Raw genomic sequence first — 22,936 nt, 5'->3', positions numbered from 1 at the left:
TTAATCAGAAAGAAGTGTTAAATATTACACTTAGTGGGTGAACACCAAGCCATTCTGTGGAATATATACTCTTAAAATATCTCAAACTTCAAAACAATTGACAGAGACTTAACCAATGCAAACTGATTTTAGAAATATGGTTATATTTGCACTCAATGAATCACCATGACTTACAACAAAAAGACTTCTGTCATGCAAGCCTAGAAACTACCATTTATTTTTACAGTCTGCTTTATGTCGCACCAACAGACAGGTCCTATAGCGATGATGGGATAGGAAAGGGCTAGGAGTAGGTACAGCCCCAGCACCTGCCTGATGTGAAAATGGGAAACCACTGAAAACGATGTTCAGGGCTGCCAACAGTGGGGTTTAAACCCACTATTACCCGAATGCAGGCTAATAACTATGTGACTCAAACCACACAGACACTTGCTCAGTCCCAAAAACTACAACACACATACCAAGCCTCCTTTTACTTCCTTTACAATATCTACATTTTGCACATGTATATCCTAACTACTTCCCACTACTGTTACATGATTGGACAGTTTATGCTACTCCCTTCTTTGCAAGTAATTTACCAATGAGAAAATTATGAACTAATTCAACCCAAATTTGAAAATATCAAACATACAACAAGCAAAGAACTGGCTATACGAATCGGACAGGTGTGATTTTTTTTTAAATCTCCAACAGTCTTTCTCGTGACTAGTTCAAAAATAGTCCAAACATTACCTCAGCTTCTCTTTATGACTATCCTTTCCTCACTAATGTATGTATGTTCAGTCCGTCAGCGATGCCGCTAGTGGGATCCTCAACAGCTCTGCCATCAGCTGTCATAGATGGCCTAGGCATCACTGAAGAGGCATACTAGGGAAATGAGGAGTGAGGTAGTTTCTCGTTGCTTTCCTCAGTCCTCACTAATGACTGTCCTAAAATTATTTTCCATCATTAATGTGTGAATACCACATACTCCTTACATTCAAGCACTAACAAGTACCTTAAGCAACAGTAGTACAAATATCCAACTACCAGGACTGCAGATTGATAATGATACTGCAATTCTGAATAAAAATTAGAAAGGCAATAACCTGAGGAATAAGCTATTCGATATACAATCTTATGCTGTTAGGGCATGAAAAGTAAAGTTCATGGCAAGGAGAGATGGAAAATAAACATTCTGCATTAGATTGGTCTATGATCATTATCAGTAGTGCATATGAAGTGTAGCAGAGAACAAGTGCATAACTAATATGACAAACCTCTCAGTGATCACAGTATAACTTCTAACTAGAATATTTTAGGGACTATACTGGGGCCTGAAACAGCAAGCACAACTGGAACCAAACATAGGATTTTTCACTCATTAAACTTGCATGCAATGGTTAGGGAAAATCTACAGCACTCTTAGTGGAAAGCTACACTACATCCTTGACATCTCATGCCCAATTGAATGTTCAGTCACAGTTAATGACAAAAGCTACTATTAAGAATTAAAACATGAAGAGAAATTATGAACAAATTTTAAACCAGAGAATTTACTAAAATTCTTATCCTTTATTTTTCTCAGCATAAGAAAGACAACCTCTGCCAACAAAAATACCAACAGGGTACAACTATTTCTACTTCCTGGTAAAAGATGGGGTACTCCAGCAATAACTTCCCAATGTGAACTCTTCTCTATACAAAGGGAGCTACGAGTCTTTGATATTTCATTGTAGGCTATACAAGGATCACTGATGCTACATATCCTACGACAAATTAAGCCATCAAAAATGGCCATTCTGAGGAACACCTACACTACACATCATCCTCTGCAGTACAGAAAGAAACAAGCTTGGTTTTTATTTGCAATCTAGTACAAGCCCATCAAAACTTCCAACTGCTAACTCCAATTCATTTCAGAATGATCCAACTTGAGGTCTTGGAACACCTTCTTGAAGATTTTGGTAAATGAAGACGTTCATACAATCAGTCAACCCCATACCTTACTTGCCTCAAATGACTGACAAAAGTGGAAGAGCGTCAGAAAATCCTCAATAATAATTCCATAATGATTGGCTGCAGCCTATATGATAACTGATACGTCAACTTCCTGTTTTTGGTCTTCAAAAATTACCCAGCAAATTGTATTTATATGTCTACAGGACATACAAGAAAGCATTACCAGTAACCTATTTGAAACAACACTGTAGTCTGTAGAACAAGAGTAATGCCAGAGCTTTTTTTTTATTTTTATTTTTTTAATTTTTTTTTTTATAGAGCTTAACCTTAAAGGGTGCCAAACCTAAATGTAATTTGTGTTTTAGTATTTCAGCATTTTTAAATTAAACTGAAATCTTAGTAATGACCGACTTTAATTCACTGAATTTGTACCATTCCCCCTTGTCACATACGTGATTATATTATAGCTTGGGGAGAAAACAATAACCATTACCACCATTCACATCTAGTAGGAAGACTAGACAGAGTCCAGCCCATTTGTTCAATTCTTTTTTCCTTCACCTACCCCAACTTTCCACAGTAAATTCTTGTCCCCCATTCAACAGCACCTATAAGTTTACTGAAGGCTAGGTAATTTAATATTCATCTTTGTTTTCAAAGCTCTTCATGTACACTGTGACATCGTCCCTCAAGGAGATGATATGCCCCACCCCCCACCTGCTCGCTTTGACTCTCTCCCTCAAAGGTCACGAGTATATTTTATGTATATTTTAAATGACCGCCATATCCTTCTGAATTAAATTAGACATGAACTGTAGTCAGACATCCGATTCTGCACACGTCATTACTCATTCAAAGGCTCCCAACTTCCTGGAAATACCCTTAAGATATCCTCTGTAAGGTCAGTAAGAATTTGGAATACTCAGAAATGACGTTTTTCTCCTCTTAGTACCTGATGGCTCAAGAGAAAGAAAACAAGCAAGATATTATTCTCTCCGTCTATCTTTTTAACTGTAGGCCTATATACCATATTTTCTATTTCTAGGATACTCAAAATTCCTCTCTATCTCCAAAGATCGTTTCTTTGAAAGGTGAAAGATTAACTTGCAACTTTAATTTATCTCTGCTCATGCTGTAATTTGATTCAACTATAGACAAACCTTATGTTATCTAGTTACAAGTAACATATAGTACAAATTTACTCCCTGTCTAATTATAATTGGCGACTTAACCTGACGTTCACATTCCATGCTAATTTTTTACTACATTCTCCCTAAACATTGGTATAAAAAAGCAGTACGTGCCGATATTATCTGGCAGAAGGCATATTTTTTCCATAAAATAAACTCTGGTAAAAAACCTCTATGTTCATGTTGGCTCAAAAATCTATGCTTCAAACTGAATGTTTGAAACAAAAATATTTTGTTATCGGTATATATTCAGTTACCATCCATTACTGGTAATATCAGTTGAAATTTATCAAAGGTAGCTTAGAAAGTACAATTTGCCCTTGTGGTAACTCAACTTCATACTCTTCTGCGGGATTAAGCACAGCGTCCTGTGTTACTGGATTATCTTAGTTTGGTTTGGTCAGGAGTTGTCACTATAATAATCCAACACATTTCAAATGTGAATTTTTCAATAACTTGATCATTATATGAATGAGACTTGAGGGAGATATAAGCTTTTGTTTGTAATGATTGTGAAGGCTGGGATTCTTATGCTCCAAGCAAACATTCCAATTACTTCCAACGGTAAGGAACGTCTGTTGTTGACAATTCAGGTAGAGGAGAACAATCATTTTGAAAATGGTAATAATTCCACCCTAACCTGTTCTAGTAGCTTTTTATTGAACTCAGAGTACAGCACATTTTAATTATACAGCTTCCAACCTCATTATAATCTTACACTATGTAATCCTCACAATATTAGCTCAAGATATTAAGAGTTATATTCCAACAGATAAGGTTAGGTGCAAATTAATAAACAGTATGCCAATGGAATGAACAATTAAAGGGTTTACGAAAAATACATGCCTTGAAGCAAAAACAAAACATGGGCATTATACAAGGGGTACTGCCATCTCTGCTACATAAACAGAACACACTACAGTACTATTAAAAGCACATGTTCCATAACACCACAATCTAGGGGACTGAAAATCACAATGTTAGTGGTGTCAAAACACAAAAGTCCAAGCACAAGTTTTGTTCCTGTGAAGAAAGTCCACTTTTTTTTTTAGTAGGTTTGACCAATGGCCACATTTTCATGCAAAATGTTGGTCAAAAGCACCATGGAACTTACAACAACATTTGGTAATTGTCCTATGTATGTCAATGATGAAACAAAGCCTTGCAAACTGCTGACCTCGAAGACAGTCCAATACACACTAGCATTGTTCACAAAATTCGAAAAAAACACCACGCATGGGAAGGCACTTCCAAAGAATTTCAACATTAACGCGCAGGATTAAACACTCCAAAAGTATGTATTTTTTAAAACTGTTTATCTACACTTCTCGCACAGAAATAGGTCCAGTCCGTCATTCTACACTTCTTGATCATCAAATCAACTTCTTAATAATGAGCCAAATCCCATCATTGCAACGTTCCATGGTGTTTGGATAGTATCACAGTAGTCAAAATGAAAACTTAACACACTTTCAGTTGGTTAACAAAACTCAATGTTGCTTAAGTTCCTTCATGCGAGGGGGGCTCCTTCACCTCATCATACTTCTTGTCAGCCTCTTCTGCCAGGAACCTAGCCTCCTTCAGCTGGTTCTCAAGCGCATCCATGCGCTCTTCATCTGCCAAGCTGCGGTTCTCAAGAATCTTACGAGCTCTGCACCAAGCAAAACAAATGAACAAGTTACTGACAGCAATGGAACTTTGTTGAAACAGTTTCCCTCAAGCACACTATGACAAGAGCACTGACAGCAACATTCAATGACCAATTTAAAAAAAAAATACAATTCAGGTCATTTCACATATATTCAACTGGCACATGAGCATAACAAGCTAATACCAAATTAGATTCTTCCCACTTCACCACTTATGAATATTACTTCTCTACCAGCTGTGCAACATTGTCAGGGTTGAGAAGAAAAGTTGAATTTATCTTTTTTCTACTTAAATTTCAGATTTAACGGTTAGAGTAAGCCTGAGTAAGTCTTTAGTTAAAAAGAGATCAAGATCTTAAACAGAGCAGTCTACCTTCTAAACAATGTTTAAACACAAAATAATCCTAAACTACATAGACACCAAACCCCTCTAAGATGTGTTGTGTAGTTTTACCCCTCTTCTGACTAACCCACCAATTTACATCATCTTACTGGAATTTTCTCCCATATAATTTTCATACTTGCACAGACCTGACTTCCTCAAATCTTTTCCCTACAGACTAGTCAACATCTAAATTGGAAAGACAGCATTCAATCCCTTATAGAAATATAGAACGTCTCCTTTCCTCTGAATCTCTAAGGTAACTTTGATAATAAAGTTACAATCCCATCAGAATGAGTAAAATATTTACAAAGGAATTCTAATAGCAGATAATTAGCAAAGACTAAAAATACAGAAAATGACATTTAATTAAAACCTTTGTCCTCCTAGATGTATACAATTACTGATAATGCAAGTTTAAACTCTGAATATTAGCCCATCAGAAACTTAAACATGATCTACTATAGAAACAACCTGCTTATCTTTGCTGTATACTCATGACTCAGAAAACGTACAAAATGTTGCAGACAATGCTCTGACAAGTGCACTGAAGTAAAAACCATCAGCCTCAGCAAGTCTCCGCCCGCCATACAGCTACTGGAGTTAACCTGGAAAAGAATGCCACCACCATTAGTCATTTTGGTAGTACACTCTGCCTTACCTCTTCATATTTTTTATCAGCCTCCTCGGCTATAAGTTTAGCCTGAGCCAACTGAGCCTCAAGTATTGCAACACGGTCATCCTCCATGTTGGTACGATTTTCCAATGCCTTCCGTATCCTAAAAACATACCATACAACCCACATAGTTACTGGACAAATTTAGTTATAGGAAAGTGTAGGTATATGATGTTCAGGAAGAATCATGTGTAACTACACACCAAATTAGGGAAGGATGGGTGAATTTTTTAGAGGAAGTCAACTTAAAAGCATTAAGGTGATGATTTTTTTTTTTTTTAAGCTCCACGTGCAAGTCTATGCGAACCCACAACCTCCCACTGGTGTCTGGTTGGCCATTTTTGTTCTGTACTTAACATTTCTTCAACACGTACTAAATGTACACAACACAACCTAACAGGTTGAAAGTCGGTTTCGATTCCAATGCGGTCATGAAAATTCAATATTCATTTACTTTGGTCTATTAATCTTCCTCATACTTTTCGGCAGAGGTCACTATTTTCGTTAATATCTTCCCATGCACCTAACCAAATTCAAACACACATCCTGAGAAGCTTCCAACACAGCTACATACACTGTTTCCATTGTCCTCACCCATTAATTGCAATTTGCAACTTTGTACATTCATGTAGTAAAATGTAGCTTGTCAGCACTTTTGGTCATTGAAATTTGCAAATAACAAACCAAAACAATGAGAGAACACGAGAATTATGAAAATCACACACACAACCCTGGTTAACTCTTAATCCAGTTCCATGGTAAGGTTGTAAGACTTATGAAGCTGCCAAACTGACCAAAGCAACAGAATACGCCAGGCAGGCAAGGCCTGTTTTACACCTCCAACAAGTGAAGGAGGAGATACCGGAACGAAAGATATAGGGGAAAACCAAAATTCCGAAGAAATCCGAAAAAGTCCATGTTTAGCCACATGATCTACAGACTCAGAATTCTCTTTCCTACAATTTTGTCAAAGTACCTAGGGAAGTTGTCACTTGCCAGACTTACGAAAAAGTGAGGGAAACAGGCATGGAGGTGCAAGACAAGGGATTGCCTTATAGTTCAACTACTAATAAAAGTATCAGATATCACGTTTTAGCCTGCCTGGTGGCCATAATCATTATGGTGTCAAGCCTACATGATCTGGCAGCGTGGTTAGCGGATTCGAGTTCCGTTGGTCGAAAAAAATTCACCATCCAGCGTTGGCCGGCAGGGTAGGAGAGGTGGAAGTATACAATTCAGAATCACTAGATTGCATGCCAATAGACTGGATTCAATTCCAAACAGCTTCGCATTGTTCATACGGAGCGAGGGCATGTGACTCTGCTGATGGTGATTCGTCCGTCAGATGGGAACGTGTAGCTTCAAGCAGATTTGACAGGGTAGGCTTCATGCCGACACCGGGTTTCACTCTCTCCCTGCCTCATCATCCCACATCCAGATGTGCAGGTCGCTCATGGGCGTCAAATGACCAGACAAGCCGAACATGTCCTCAGACACTCCCAGCACAAAAAGCCATACGATAAATAAAAAATGATTTGGCAAGAGTCAGGATTACTGGAGGACAGAATACTGGATTTGGTTCTGGTTAGAATAGGGTATGGTTGCCTCATTATACTTTCCTGTAAAACAATCACCATCACCACCATCTAGGTGGAATAGTATTTAGTGGTTTCATTTACATTATAACATTATATTGCAAGAGATGACTCTGAGAATCGTAAAAAAATTTATACATTGAGAATCGTAAAAATGTTTGTACTGCTCTCCTGAGAATGATGTAATGGGCAAAATTTGCCAAGAGTTATTACCATCGTTACATTAAATATAGAGAGAATATGAAAAATATTAAAATATACACGTTTGAAGCAAGTGCTATAGATCATATGTACTGTATTAATACCCAAGAAATAGGAAGCTGTACCACCCTCCTCACTGTATATTCTGTGTAACTCTTGTCATCTCCCCACAGAATAAAGCAAATATAAGTTCTGTAACTTGATGGTAACCTACAACTCATTCATTAATCCTCAGACAGTCCAATTACTACACTTTAAAATCAAAAGAGAGGAATCAATATTATGATAAATACATTGAAGATATTCTTTCTAATCTCTTACGGATCTCAAAATATCTATGCACTCTTCCTTTAGCACAACGAGTATTTTAAAGATATAATGCAACAAGAAGTTACAACCTATCCTACCCTAAATTCTAACAATATAAGTATGACATATTAATTAGTACTGCAAAGCAAATTCCTGATTTCAAGCCAATGTTCAGATACTAATATGTCCCAGGAAGAAAATCGCCCTTCCCGACATCACAAATACCTACCGTTCTGATTCATCAGCAGCCTGTGATGCTTCAGCCAACTTAGCGGTTGCAGTTGCAAGACGCTCCTCAGAGCGCTCCAAATCCTCTTCTAAGAGTTGGATGCGGCGGTTCAAGGCAGCAACTTCACTCTCAGCCTGCAACAAACATAAGTTGCAAATATACAACACCATTCAGCCACGGAAGATGAATGGTTAAAGTTAATAGTTTGTACAAGCTTTAACTGAAGATTAAAAGGTACCTACTCAATAATATGAACCATAAGTAAATTATTTTTATTCACAAAGTTTGGAAGGGAAACAGATCTCATTTCTTGTTCATGAAACATGATAATTTTGAGAAAGCTAACTAGGAAAAGCTACACAGTACACGAGTAAACAAGTTATAGTTCTTATTCTAAATACTGTACGTAAGGAACAAATGAAATCTACCAGAAATATAAGCGAGTACTCCATGAATCGATTTGAACAGTAAATTCCTAGTTCAATATTACACCAATAAAAACTTGCAATGTTCTGAAAGAAATCTAAAGGAAATAAATTCTTTGCCTACAACTAGCAGAACAGGGCAATGAGTGGGTGGAGAAAATAGCCCTACCAACAAATACCACTGGGAGAAAAAAGAACTGCAGTGCTGCTAAATCACATTATTAGCCTACTATCAACAAACATCCTGACATGCCACTGAACAGTCCAGCAAGCTGAATGAATGAAAACCTCAAGAAAGAGGAATTTCTGGAAGTTAACCATCCCCTATTTCATTTGGTTTGATACCTGCCAGGTCCAGCTTTTCCTTTTAATTACTTACACCCTTGTTTAGATGTACGGGTCCATTAATTTATAATATGAGGGATTTGAGAGAAGAGAAAGAAAATGGAAACTAAAAAATCAAGGTAAGAGTTGCATTATCAAGAACAGATCTTCTTAAACTTTTATTCATTAATACTACAGCCAATAAGCACTTCCACTCTCAAAGGAATATCAATGTCTGTGATAGTAACAGAACTTCACAATATTACAAGAGTAGAGGAAAAAATACAGTATAATATTCTTGGGAAGGTACAGGGGCTAAATTTTCTCATACCTTTGTCCCTTGAAACACCGACCACCAGTACTACCATCACCTTATTAACCCTGGTCTAGTCGCATGAAAATTATTACGTTATTAGTCGCGCACATAGGTAACCTCCGGGGTTAAAAATGCGCGTCATTGTCATCCTTTCAGATGTTTTGGCATGTTTGTTTGCAGTATTCTTCAGTATAATTAAAAGAAACCCTTTTAAATACTTGTATGTTATTTTTACACAGTATTTTTAATCTAAAAGTAGAAAACTGTAAACCTTAACTATGTCGAATGATCTTATGATATCAAAATCGTGAGACTCGCCATTACCTGCGACAATCATATCATATGAAATATGAAGGAATATTTTTCTAAAATAAGTTTAGAAGAACAAAACAAGGTCATCGACCTCCAAAATCAAAAAAGTATGCACTAAAATATAAGGTAATTTACTTAATCGCACACGGAGGAAATGTCCAGGCGATGTCACTCATCACAACAATGATCCCACACTCGCACGAAGGATGCACGATCAGGCCGAAATGCTGACAGGACGAGTCCAAATGAACAGGGGGGAAAGGTATAGGGATGGGGAGACCCACAGATCAACTGAAAAGTTCAGTACCGTGCAAAATGTAATCGGCCCGGAGGAAATCTCCGCAAGTGACTAATTAAAGGTTAAAGTACCACATCATGTTTAAGATATGTCAACATACTTGTATTGTACCGGTCAACTGTCAAAAAAATCCTAGTTTCAAAATTTTATATGCACGAGTTTCTTTCATTTACCTTATCGGTACCATACTTACTTCACCAGTATTACAGAATTTAGCATTTTACGGGATATCTTAATTAGTTTCATGTAATATTTTTACATTTCTTACTTCTTTTTTCCACCAAAACAATAACCATTTCTTCCCTACATTAACAAACTGATGCAGTGCAATAAAACTTCTGCACCAAACCAGAAACAAAGCAAATTTAATTCTACTGTCAGGTCTTCTCAAGATGGCTTTGTATTTAAAAAATTTAATATATTCCTTCATTTTTTATTTTCCATAATCTTAATAATACATGTCATACATGATTTTTTAACTGAATATTATTTTTAATTTCATATATCTCTGTAACAAATATTAACATAGTAACAAGGTGGTCATTTACTTGAATACTCTTCACTATTGAATAGATTAGATGAAGTTTATCAGTTGTAATTCATATGAGCTATCATTGTTTTAACCCGTCGAAGCCCGAAGACAATGTACGAAATAAATATATGTATTTTCTTTCAGATTACATTAGCTACTTGATGGAAAACAATGCAAAACAAAACATCTACGGGAAACTTGTTCCACAAAAAAATACAGGATTGTCACCTGTAGGCGACATTGGTCAGTATCGTTACAGTCCACAGCTTGCTGATAGCATACTTTCTCCTAATGCATATTCAGACTGTCCTGGATGCTGAGCCGATTTAGATCCTTGGTAAAGCTCAAAGGCTATGAGGTAACCAAATCGTGTAACAATTTACGACAGTTTATGGCCGAACGGTAAAGGTTTCCCGTGAATAGGTTGCTTGGTGCTGTGACGGCTGTAATAGGGAACCATTGCTTCATCCACAGTAACATCAATTGAATATATTTCCTCTAATTAGTGACCAAAGTTTTGATTTAGAAATTTGAAGTATTCTCGTACCTTGCAAAGTTTGTCATTGAGGGGAGGATTCATATTTTCTGAAGGATGCAGATTAAAATACTGATGAATTTCTGGAAATTTACCTCTCATGCTGTTGGAAACTAAGTTATTGTAAACATCTGATTTTAATTCCCAAAACATATGTTTTGCAGATTCATTTAGCCGGTCAAAAATAGTTCAGCGATATAAACCCTTATATCATCTGAATTTGGTTCCTGTGCAGAGTGCATAATTTGAACATTTTAACAATGATAATCTTCTCCTTCAATGAACAGTACCTCAAAACACTGAACTGGGGACAGTTGTGGTCAGTCACATTCAGAAAGTTCGAGAAATGAAATTCTCCTCTGTAGCTACCCACAAGCATTGTATTTTTTCTTAGAAGATGCTGGTTTATTTGTCCTAGAAAGACCAGATGCCTGCTGCATTTCATTAGAAGGTATCTGCGTACCATCATCTGCTGATATCACATTTATTTTCACTGTCAACCTCAACATTCTATCAAGAAGGGGATTGACATTGACAGAATTAGTTGCTTCATTGCCCTTCGTTTTGAGGAATCATAATAGTATCATCTACAGATGGTGCATTATTACTGTCATCTTCCAACATGTATAGTACCTCATCCAGTGTCAGAATGAAAAAAAAGAGAGAAAAAATGAAGTGAATATCGGATACCATTCATAAATGAAACTGAACAAAAATGCGTACTTCATGTGACCAATGTCACCTATAGGTGACACCAGACCTTTTAATGGCAATAACCCATGCTTGAATTATAATATTATGCTTCTTAAGAATGTATCACTTTCATTATTGAACCTTTAAGAAATATAGATGCATAAAAAGCAAAATATAATAACCTTTTATCACACGCTTTCCATGCATTAAATACTTTCAGTTGCTTCTCCACTTCAATCCAGTCCGTTTCCTCTTTTTCTAAGCGAGAGCTGACTAACCAGTGCAGGTTGCGATTTCAAAAATGATCCATCTTAAATTATAAGACCTATCCTTAAGGACTTCCAACAGGCAGAGAAGTTCAAGCAGCCTGATGAACAGGAAATGTTATTAATATTAGGTGTCACCTGCAGGTGACATTGGGCTTTGACGGGTTAATAATATAGGCTATATGTATGTATGGTAATACAAAGATACAGAGGACTGCTGTAACAGGAACTGGATGTCTGGAATTTTTCAACACGACCTTCACAGCCAGCCTGTAGCTACCGTCCCTATTCGCGATGATCCCCACCGCCCCTCTTTCAATGTTGTGGCAACAACAGACACCACTTTTTAAAAAATAGAGATTTAGAGAAGTTCTCTCAGAATTCTGGTGTAGCCTACTTTGGGAATATTTGGCTGTTTCTAAATGAGCAGTGAAAACACTTTTCCATTCCCTATAACATATCTGTCGAAAGTAGATTTTCACGATATGCAGCAATAAAAATCTGCATCACCTATATGCCACATTAGATATGTAAATTCAACTCTCTTCAAACTTCCCAACGTGAAAGAAATTTGTGAGAGGAGAGAACATCACCACCAATCACATTAACAATTTGAAGTGAATATTTTTATAATTACGCATGTCATTACACGAAAGTACATGCAGTTTATAAATGCTCATGAATTCATGGCTATGGATGACGAAGCAGAAACCTACTGACAAGGTGAAATATGTAATGTTCGCATAATACAGTCTTATTCGTTTAAGGATCCTTGAATTTTTAAATCATTGTATGTTCACCCCGTGGTCCAGTTTCCTGATACAGCATTAGGAATGAGGAGAGATGAAATTAGATTGCACGCTCTAACGGCAGATCCCCCTCCTGGTGCAACCTCAGTTGAAGAGCTAATGAAGGTGAAATTAACAATTGTGATGTGAGGAGGTGGAAAGAATAATTTGGGAACAGTCCCGGCATTTGCCTGGAAGTGAAAATGGAAAACCACAGGAAACTGCTTTCAGGACAGTCTGTGGTGGGGTTCAAACCCACACATTTTCCAAATGCATAGCTTGGCTCTATAGCCACAGCGTGTTAACAAGCATGGCCACTCCACTCTGATTTCTTTTTAAGTAATTAATGCAAAAGATCTATAGACAATGTAAAATATGTGATATTCGCATAATGTACTATAGCCTAAATACAGAGACATTCATTTGAGGATCCATAAATTTTTCTTTCAAGTCCAAAGACATCCTCGATCGATAAAGTTCGGGAATCGCCAGGGCAGAATAAATCTGCTTCAATATGCAGAATAAATCTGCTTCGATATGATTACCAAAAACTACAAGTAATCTTGATTACAGCAGGAAATATTCTGACAGCATATCCAAGTTAGGACTAGGAACTATGAATAGAGTTTATTAATGTGTGAAGACGAGACCCTCTGCATGAAACATACTCAAAGAAGGATAAGTAAGACTTATCACCAAAAGCTATTGCCTTTAACAATAGACATTGGATTTGTTAGCAAATGCATATTTATGTAGACCTCCAAAACCGACAAGGAAGTTATGTTTGAAGGTGAAACTGGACAAATTATTAAACTTAATAGTGCATATATATGCACATTTGCATATATTTGAGATTAATGCAAACATTTTAAATTTAGAGTTTTTTGTGCATATCTCTGACTTTTATGATGCATATTTTAAAACGTTTTAGAAGCAGTTTTCAAGAAAATTTAAAGTAATTAATGCCTTGAACTCTTTTGGAATGAGTGGCCTTGATCTAAATGGTCATTACAGCTGTGGTACAATTTTAAAGTAAAAATCAAGAAACTAGAAACATGTGGGTTGCATCTTAGTGTTTCGCTGGAGATTATGGAGAAAGTGAAGCGTGAAACTGGAAGGTATCCCAGAAAGCCTCTGACTTCATCTGCAAAAAAAAAAATATTATGATGTTCTCAAATGAAATCCGAGCTATGACATCATGGTAGCTATAAACAAATCTTTGGCTGGTACTGACAACGTGGATCTACCAGAATGTTTAACACCTACACTGGCTACCAAATTCAAGTACTGTCCTGTTACATCCGCAGATGTAGAGAGATTAAACAGACCAATAACCACAGACTTACACCAGAAAAATTGGATTAAATTGTTTAGTGTACTGCAAAGCAAATTATGGGCAGGAAAAGTAGGGAGTGCAGTGTAAAATAAAAGAGGAATGTATATTTAAGTGTGTTTCTTCAAATTTGTTTTCTTACAACATTACTTATTGTGATTTATTATGTGGATTAACACACTGTATCTTCTCTAAGAAACGTGTGCATGTTTGAACTGTGAACACTGACAGAATGAAGATAGATTGATACGTTTCACATACTATGCACTAGTGGAACAGCTGCAGCTGTAAGTAGTGTGAGATATTTTCTTTTTCATTCAGTTGTTTATTCATGATCATGATTATATGTATTGATGTGGGTGAATTGCACAAGTCTAGCCAAGGAATCGTACTGGTAAGTTTGCATTTCATAAAAGTACTTAATAGCATGAACATAACTGCATGCTTATACTGGTGATTTATACAGCATATAAATCCAATGTCTACTTATCAATGAATTAAAATTTTATTTACCAAGATGGTTTTTTGGAAATTTGAAAAATGAAGATTACAAAATACTACCATTACTCAAAAAAGGTATCATCCAATCTGCAGAAGGGTCTTGCATTGTGAACATAATTTCAGGGACTTAAAAAAAAGTAAGGAATAACAGCAACACCTGACTCCTTGGCTGCAAGGTCAGTAGGGAGGTAGCAAGCTACGAGTAGAGGGGTGGGAAAATGTTTTCTTCACACCTTCTAGGGGAACCTCTTAAGTTGCCAGTTGGTCAGGAAATGAAACTGGCAAAGTTTTTGTTCAATTGAATAAGGTTAACCCATACCTCATAACCTTGAAGTTTTGATAATATGAGGTGTTGTGTTTATTTTTTTTTTGCAAAAATGCCCCCCCACCACCACTTCACTGAAACCCATAATTCGAATATCACCACCACTCCCTCACTAAAAACTATATATTCAAAAATTCTTTCTCAGGCCCAGTCATTGCCTAAAACCCTTTTTTTCTTCTTTTTTAACTGCTATTCGTTCGGGGCGTACACCTAGAAAGATCCTTTGCCCCTACTTGCACCATGTGAGGAACCTGTGTGTATTTTGGAAATGGCGGAAGTGTAAAGTGTTGAATGTGAGGAAAGGAACGTTAAGGATGACACAAACACCCAGTCCCCAGGCCAGGGATATTAATCATTTACAATTAAAAGCCCCTGACCCGGCCGGGAATCGAACCAGGGGCTGCCGGGTGACAGGCGGATGCGTTGCTCCTACACCGCGGAGCCCTACTGCCTAAAACCCTAAAAATGACATTTGTCAAAAATACCTTAAAAAGCCACTTCAGACTGGGTTTTTTTTTTTTAAAGATTCTGATGTGTGTTTACCATTAACAGAGCTTACACAAATGTGTTTTCAGAAGCAAATTTTTCAAAATCCAAATTACGTTTAAAAAGGGAGATAAAAAAAGGAAGAGCAATAAATGTATAAAAATGCAAATAAATTTTCTAACAAATGTGTTTCATTATTCAAAGTTAATTTGTACAAAAACAAAGCATAACAAAGGATTATAGATCATTAGAAGGTAGACTTTGATAAAGTGGCTTTTGAAGAGTCCGGAAAATATTTCCTACATGCAGCTACTACTTATAAGAGGTATTGCCGTTCTTCCTCGTTTTTGGTAATGTATTGAAATCTTGAATTAATTTCACATCTCCGTGACATCTTCCCTTCAAACCTCTGACTATTCTCTCAGCCTTCATTCAAGTAAAAGCCCTTCAGAGCAACCGCCAGGATCAGTTTTCAGAAAAGAGTTTCAATTTTAAACCTCTTGAAAAATTTGTAAGTTTGAGGAGAAATGACATTTAACTTCCTTGTTTAATAGAATATCAGCTCCTCAGAGGCTGATTTGTACGTTTACATTTCTATCATCCTCTTCCTCATTACCTTTATCCTTGTTTTGCTCTTCAAAAGATATAATAATTTCAGAGCCATGTTTGTTTTGACTTGCTTGTCCAGATCTTAAGGGTTGAAATAATGCATTGAACAAGAAGATAAAGAAATGCATGAATTATTGTAAAAGTTGAACAGTCAATACAGAAAATGTAATTTATAGTATGTAATTGTCCAATGTTTCTCAAAGAAAGAAAAAGCCTCTTGTTCAACGTTTAATATAATACCTTTCCTGTTGTGGACTGTATTGCAAATAGAGGAGTCGATAGCAATAAAGTACTAGAAGAGGAGTGGTGGAAAGATGAAGTAAGGTGGAGGGCTTTGGTACACTACCCTACCCAGAGAGAATCAGGAAAAGGGAATTGATGAAGAAGATAATGCATTTTCTGCAATCTCTTATTTTTTTTATTCTGCAGTCAATAACCGAGTTCAATAATTGTAAATCATGACTGGGAGCCATCGCAGCTTTGAGGTCATTGAATCAAGCTTTCACATAAATACCGTTTATGAATGAACATTTATCTCCAATTCAATTCTTTTCTGAATCTGTTAAATTTCACCTTGGAAAATATATATTTTTACTGAAGAAGTATCTCTTGCCATTCATATTATGTGATGGATAGTGCCAGGCAATCTGAAAGAAATCCCTTTCGAGTCACTATATCCTAAAATAATAATAATAATAATAATAATAATAATAATAATAATAATGAACAGAGTTGAGGAGATGCTTTGCATCATCCCTGGGATGCTGCTGTTTGATTTGTTCCAGGAGCAAACTGAAAGTCTGGATTAAGAACGTTATCTCCGATATTTTCATCTTCAAGACCACTTTCATATTTAACTTTATGTAACAAGGTAGATGAACAGCAAGAGCTATTTATTACCCACAAATATATTTTCAGAGATGAATTTTCTTTAAACAATTTAGAAAAGAATGGAATTGGAGACATACGTTTGTTCAAAATCAATATTTACGTGAAAGCTACGTTCATTCAAAGCCCCCAAATCTGCAATGGTCGCCAATCAAGACTTACAATTTTTCAATTAACTATAAAAAAAAAGTAATAGATTCCAGAAAATGCATCACTTTTGGTATTGAAACTCTGGACAAGCAGCTTTCTTACTTTGATGAAACATTGGACACGTGAGTCAAAGCAAACATGGCTCTGAAATTAATGTCTTTTCAGTAAATTGCTTGAAGGCTAAGAAAATAGCCTGAGATTTGAAAGTTGTCAATGACAAAGCAGAAAAAGATGTGAAATTAATTCAAGATTTCAATTCATGTGTTACCAAAAATGAGGAACAATGGCAGTACCTCTTGCAGGTAGTAACTGAAGTAGAAAACCTTTTTCTGGACACTCCAAAAACCATTTTATGAAATTCTCTGTCACTACTTCCTAATGATCAATAATCCATTTTCTTTATTATACTTGTTTTTGTATAAATTAACTTAAGAATAATAAAATACATTTGTTTGAAAATTTGTATTTTATACCTGTATGGTACTTCTTTCTCTTATCCCTTTTTATACCTAATTTGAATTCTGAGAAATTTGCTTTTGAAAAGTATTTTTCATAACTCTTAAGGTTAAAAATATTCATCAGAATCTAAAACACAGTTATAATCAGAACTGGCTGTGTTTTTAGGTATTTGACAAATGTTGATTTTAGGGGTTTGGGCCAGAACCAGACCTGAAAAAAGGCTAAAAGATAATTATGTTTTTAGTGAAGAAACTGTGGGAATAAAACTTTACGGCAGCAATAATTTCCATAAAATAAAACACTCAGCAAATGGCATTGAATTTATGAGGGGGGAAAAATGCATATCAGAATTTCAAGATTGATGAGGCACAGGTAAATGTTATCCAATTGACCTAAACTTTGCCAATCTCATTTTCATACCAACTAGCAAATTTTTAGGGGCTCAAAAAGAAAAGAAAATCCAACATCCATTTCTTGCCACAACCCTAATGGTCAGCAATAAGGCCTTCAGTTCAGAGGGTTCTGGGTTAAATTCCTGGCCAGGGCAGGGCCTTTTTTTTTATTGCAAGTGTTTAATTCCTATGACTCAGGGACTGAGTAGGCTACTTGTCTCAATGCACTTCTCTTCATATACACACTACAAACCATAATACAAACCACCACACACAATAGCAAACATCTCTCCATAAAGGGTTGTTTTCAGGAACAGCATCCGGCCGTAGAACAGGGTGAAGTCCACATGTGCGACACAGTTCATATCCACAAAGCAGAAGCAGAATAAGAAGGAATGCATTAACAGCAGCAGTTGGCTGAGTACTTACAAAATGTAACTTTGTACTTCTCAGAGAGATTAGCATTTACTTGAATTGCAAGAGAGAAAAAAGCTAGAACTGATTATTCTGAAGGTCTGAAGTACAGGAACGGAGGAAGATGCATAAGATTCTGGATGGAGACATTTCTTCCACAACGGAATCCAGCACAAGATGTATATTAATAACAAAGATGAAGAGAAGAACCATCAAATTTGCCTCCTTCAGTCCATTACTAGAAGGACTGAAGCTGGGGCAAAGAGAGATTAAGTGTTAGAAATATTTTCACCTAGACCACACCAATATTGTCACAGTAATTTTTAAAAGTTGTTTACTGTATTTCAAACCACTTCAAGAACAGAAAATAATTGGATTCTGCTGTCTGCTACTATGCTGGCAAGAATATCAGCTAATTTAGCCCTAAGTCTACTATTAAGCTATTATGCATGGTGTATCTCAGAGGAAATTGACAATATAATCCTACCTGCCAGCAAACTGGCAAATCGGAAGTGCCGTTAGTATCAATAGTGGTTACATTAGTGAAACATCACAGCACAATGAGAAATCTTCAAAAAAGTTTTAAGGTTCCAGTAAATTCCCTTTCATCAAAAACCTCTTCCGAAATGTAATACCAACAGAAAAAAACTAAGAAACGCCTGCTGAGGGCAAATATTATTTTATAGGAAAAGGAATTAGGGGCTGAAATAATTTATTAAGGGAGATGCTTGCTAAATTTCCCACTACTTTGGAATCATTTCAGAAAAGACTAGCTAAACATCTGATACGAAATCTGCCACCTGGGCGACAGCGCTAAATGCTGATGGTGAGTGAATGATTGAGAAACTACTATGAGGAACATACGGCAAACAAAAAGAAAGAAATAAGAACTACATTGCCAAAAAAAAAAAAAAAAAAAGTAACACTTGGATGTTTACAAATAGTATGAATAATGAACCCAAAAATTAAGTTACAAAATACAATAAATCTTATTTTCTTCCTTCTTCCACCACTTTTCCCATGCCCTGATAGGGTCACAGGTGCAAACTGTGCCACACAAGTGATCTTTGTTCTGTTTTGACACCAAATGTATGTGGAGGGATGTATTCAGTATTGCTTGTTTCTGTGGTGTGTTATATGGGAATACGAAGAGCTATTGTTATAAGGACAAACACAGAATTCCGAAGTTGAAGGAGTTAGCCAGAAGTGGTTAAAATGCCCTCCCCCAGCTAGGAATCCTAAGCAGGACCCTCTGAACCGATTGTCACAATGTTCACCATTTCAGTTAAGGAGCCTGACAAATTAAATTAAATTATAATTGTAAAATATGTGTCAGAAACTTAATTTTTCCCAGGTAGTAAACTTTTTTCAGCTGTGAACATAAGCACTTTGAACTGAAAGAAGAAAAGCCATAGTCTTGGCTGATACTGCTATTGTCAGGTAGCCCATTCTCACTTAACACAGATGAAAGCTGCTGAATTAATTTGACACTACTGAATGTAAACCAGAAGAGTAAGCATTAGTAAGGGGAAGAAACTGATTAGCCTCCCACATTTGACCACTCGTTTGGTCTGAAACACAGCCATGAGCTATTTCTGTATTTCTTGAATGATGACTTATTCTTTCTTGCATCTGTATTTTTGCATAGGATAGAATAACATATGTCCTGATGCTACCAGCCCACAAAGGCCTCTCTGATTACCAAGCAGCCACGGCTCAGACCAAAGGCTTGCAGATTGTGAGGTGACGTATGGTCCATTCCACTCAACTGTTATTAACGACCATCTCACCGTTCAATAGCTCCTCAAATTGTTATCACAGAGGCCGAGTAGACCTCGAACTAGCCCTCAGGTCCAGATAAAAATCCCTGACCTGCCCGGGAATCAAACCAGAAGCCTCCGGGTAAGAGGCAGGCACACTACCCCTACACCATGGGGCTGGCAGAGAAACATAACTCATGTTTTATTTCAATCGAATTTGAAACACTGATAGTACGGTAGCTACCAAAGGATGAAGGTGAAGGATAGTCGAGCTGTACTACAACGTTTACCTTAGTTTACCTCGCTCCTCATGCTGCTTTTAGGCTACACACACGCTCCCTCTCTCTCTCTAAAAATGTACGTGTATTATTTTCCCCAATCCAGATAATAATGCTGTGCGGCCAACGGAGAGAAGTGCTGCAGGTCTTTCGAGTTGACGCCGTACAGGCACAGTTTTGCGTCGACAAAAAAAACAGGTACCCACCCCCATCCGGCAACTAGTGTAGGCCTAAGACATATTGGTGGAAGAACGACGCCATTTTGGTGAACGGAAAGGCATGTTTTTGGAAGATTTTTATCTTTGACGTATTAGACCTAGAAAGTGTGGCTGTAAACAAAAGAATGGCGAATAATTTTCACGGGAAAGCATTAATGAAAATCCTGATCACTGTGCAAGGACTAGAACATTATTTTTATTTATCGGAACTCATTATCTTCCCTGTGGGTGGATGCATTCATTACCTGTACCCACTGCACGTCGTATGAGGCTACTAAGAGGGGAACTATCGAAGAATGTGTATTCACTCTCGTCTAAGCCCCAAAACATATCCGTGATTCTTTTTCCGTGTAGCAGAGGAATTTACACATTTCTCTTTGCCCGTGGTTTAATGTTGCGCTAACACATGGAAGTTTTCCGCGACGTATGGATGAGAATGGTAAGAACTGCGAAGGAAGTCGTGGCCTAATTAAGGTAAATTCTCCCAAGATCTGCCTGATGTGTAAATGGGAAACCATCTTTACGGCTGCTGACCGCATTCGGTAGAATGAAATGTAATCATTCATGTACCCCAGAGACTTCTGTCTCAACTAAATTTAATAAAAGGGAGAATTGAAAGTCATAATATTACTTAATTTAATTTCGCGTGGCTATTACTAGCCTGGTACAGCCTTCGTACGACGAGGGTGGGCGGCAACTGTCGTGTACAAGAACTGCACGTAATTGTGGAGGATAATGTTATGGGTAGGGTGTATGACTTGCAGGGATGTAGTCTACAGCAAACATCCAGTCACCGAACCAAGAGAATTAACTATTCAAGGTTAAAAACTCCGACCCAGCAAGGAATCGAACCCGCGCCCTCTGAACTGACAGCCACTACGCCAAGGAACTGGACACTGCCACATTAATTACTTCAGCAGTATGCTACTTCGTCTACACAGCTGTTGACGGGGAGAATGAAAGGTGACCATTAAAAGATTTCCCAGTTGCACATCAGCTGCAACGTACGCCTACGTCAATGGCTAGCATAGAGAATTGGGGCCAACTCCTAACATGGCTTTGGATTTCGCTCAGTGTAACTTCTATATCATGAGTAGCAATTCACTCCATTACGAACATGCCACCTGTTCTCTTTATCAGGAGCTTGCAAAGCCTCTGACTCATCTCGGACGAGATAAGGTAAGTTGCTTCAGAGAGAAGATGGTTGGTGAAGTTTTGTGAGAAACCGACGGACCACGTATGGGTAGAGTTTCGTCGAGACAAAGGGAAAGTAAAAAAACGGATAAGGTTTGCGGCGAGTTAACTTCCGCAAAGAGAAATCAGTTACTAATGCAAACAAGATAGGAATCTCGTTTCATATAAGTGCTTGTGTCAAACGAATGAAAAAAAAAAAACTCCCTTCAAGACAGAACCAGAGTACATTAAAAACAGCATTATCCTTTTCCCTAGGTTTCGCCGTCAGACGTCCTTCTCGTATGTAGTATCTTCACTTTCTTATCGAGCGGTTAATAAAAGAGGAAGGAATACGAGGCTATCCACTACATCCATTACGTCATCTGCTCCAAGTCCAGTCCTATTAAAATGGAACACTGAGCATGCCACACCACGCAAGATAAGGCGTGCCTCCATCAGGATGTACTAAATTAATTTCAACGTGGTGTACAATAGGCGGGCCCTACAGTTGCCAAAACCCACAGACTATGCTATAGAAGAGAGACCTCGTCGTCTACTCTAGCATACAATTTACTGCCAACAGAATGGTGAGCACAATGCGTAAGTTTATGCTTGACTCGTCGATGACCGGAATCAGTGACCGCCCTACTCACAGCAACACAGTTAACACAGCCAAGCTCAACTAGAATTCCCAGGCCACCTAGCAATAAATCACGCCAATTCTCATCAATCAAGAATAGAATGGCAATATTATGACGAAACTGGAAAAAAATTAATGTTAGCACATTTTTTCAACTTGCTTTACGTCGCACCGATACAGATAGGTATTATGGTGACGATATGATAGGAAAGGCCCAGGAGTGGAAAAGAAGCGGCCGTAGCCGTAATTAAGGTACAGTCCCAACATTTGGATGGTGTGAAAATGGGAAACCACGGCAAACCATCTTCAGGGTTGCCGACAGTGGGATTCGAGCCCACTATCTCCCGAATGCAAGCTCACAGCTGCGCGCCCTTACCCGCACGGCCAACTCGCCCGGTAACATTTTTATACGTAAGGTGATTCGGAGCATCTAAACAAAATAATTACTAGCCGGTGACGTTTACATTAACTACCCTAAATACATTGTTCAGTTCTAATAATAGATCCCCTACATCCTCACGTACCAAAAGGGAACCAAGCACTTGGTTGTCCACAACACCGTACACAAAAAGGTAACCGCCAAGAATAAAAAATTCAACATTCGCTGTCAGAATTTAAAATTTAGAGAGAATTGGTGGGATAGAAT

At 37.4% G+C, this 22,936-nt stretch overlaps 1 protein-coding gene across 20 annotated transcripts in view; it reads right to left on the bottom strand.

Moving 5' to 3' along the window:
- Positions 1-22,936, bottom strand: part of Tm1 (tropomyosin 1) — a 114,260-nt gene that overhangs the window by 29,746 nt on the left and 61,578 nt on the right. For 10 of the 20 annotated variants that reach the window (XR_010858580.2, XR_010858581.2, XR_010858578.2 and 7 more), the window contains 2 exons: positions 8,176-8,309; positions 5,827-5,944 (listed from right to left, as the gene is read on the bottom strand). Coding sequence is in view for 14 of the 20 variants with exons in the window: in XM_067137149.2 (XP_066993250.1) it covers positions 5,827-5,944; positions 8,176-8,309 (252 nt within the window). In the remaining 6 variants the exon portion in view is untranslated. Of the gene's footprint in view, positions 1-4,667; positions 4,786-5,826; positions 5,945-8,175; positions 8,310-22,936 lie in introns of all 20 variants that reach the window. The other 10 variants (XR_010858579.2, XR_010858577.2, XM_067137147.2 and 7 more) reach the window with 1 other exon arrangement.

This window comes from Anabrus simplex, chromosome 1 (genome assembly GCF_040414725.1).
Source record: "Anabrus simplex isolate iqAnaSimp1 chromosome 1, ASM4041472v1, whole genome shotgun sequence".
NCBI classification, from domain to species: domain Eukaryota; kingdom Metazoa; phylum Arthropoda; class Insecta; order Orthoptera; family Tettigoniidae; genus Anabrus; species Anabrus simplex.
The sequence above is the reverse complement of the archived record's forward strand: the minus strand, read 5'-3'. Positions and strand labels throughout refer to the sequence as shown.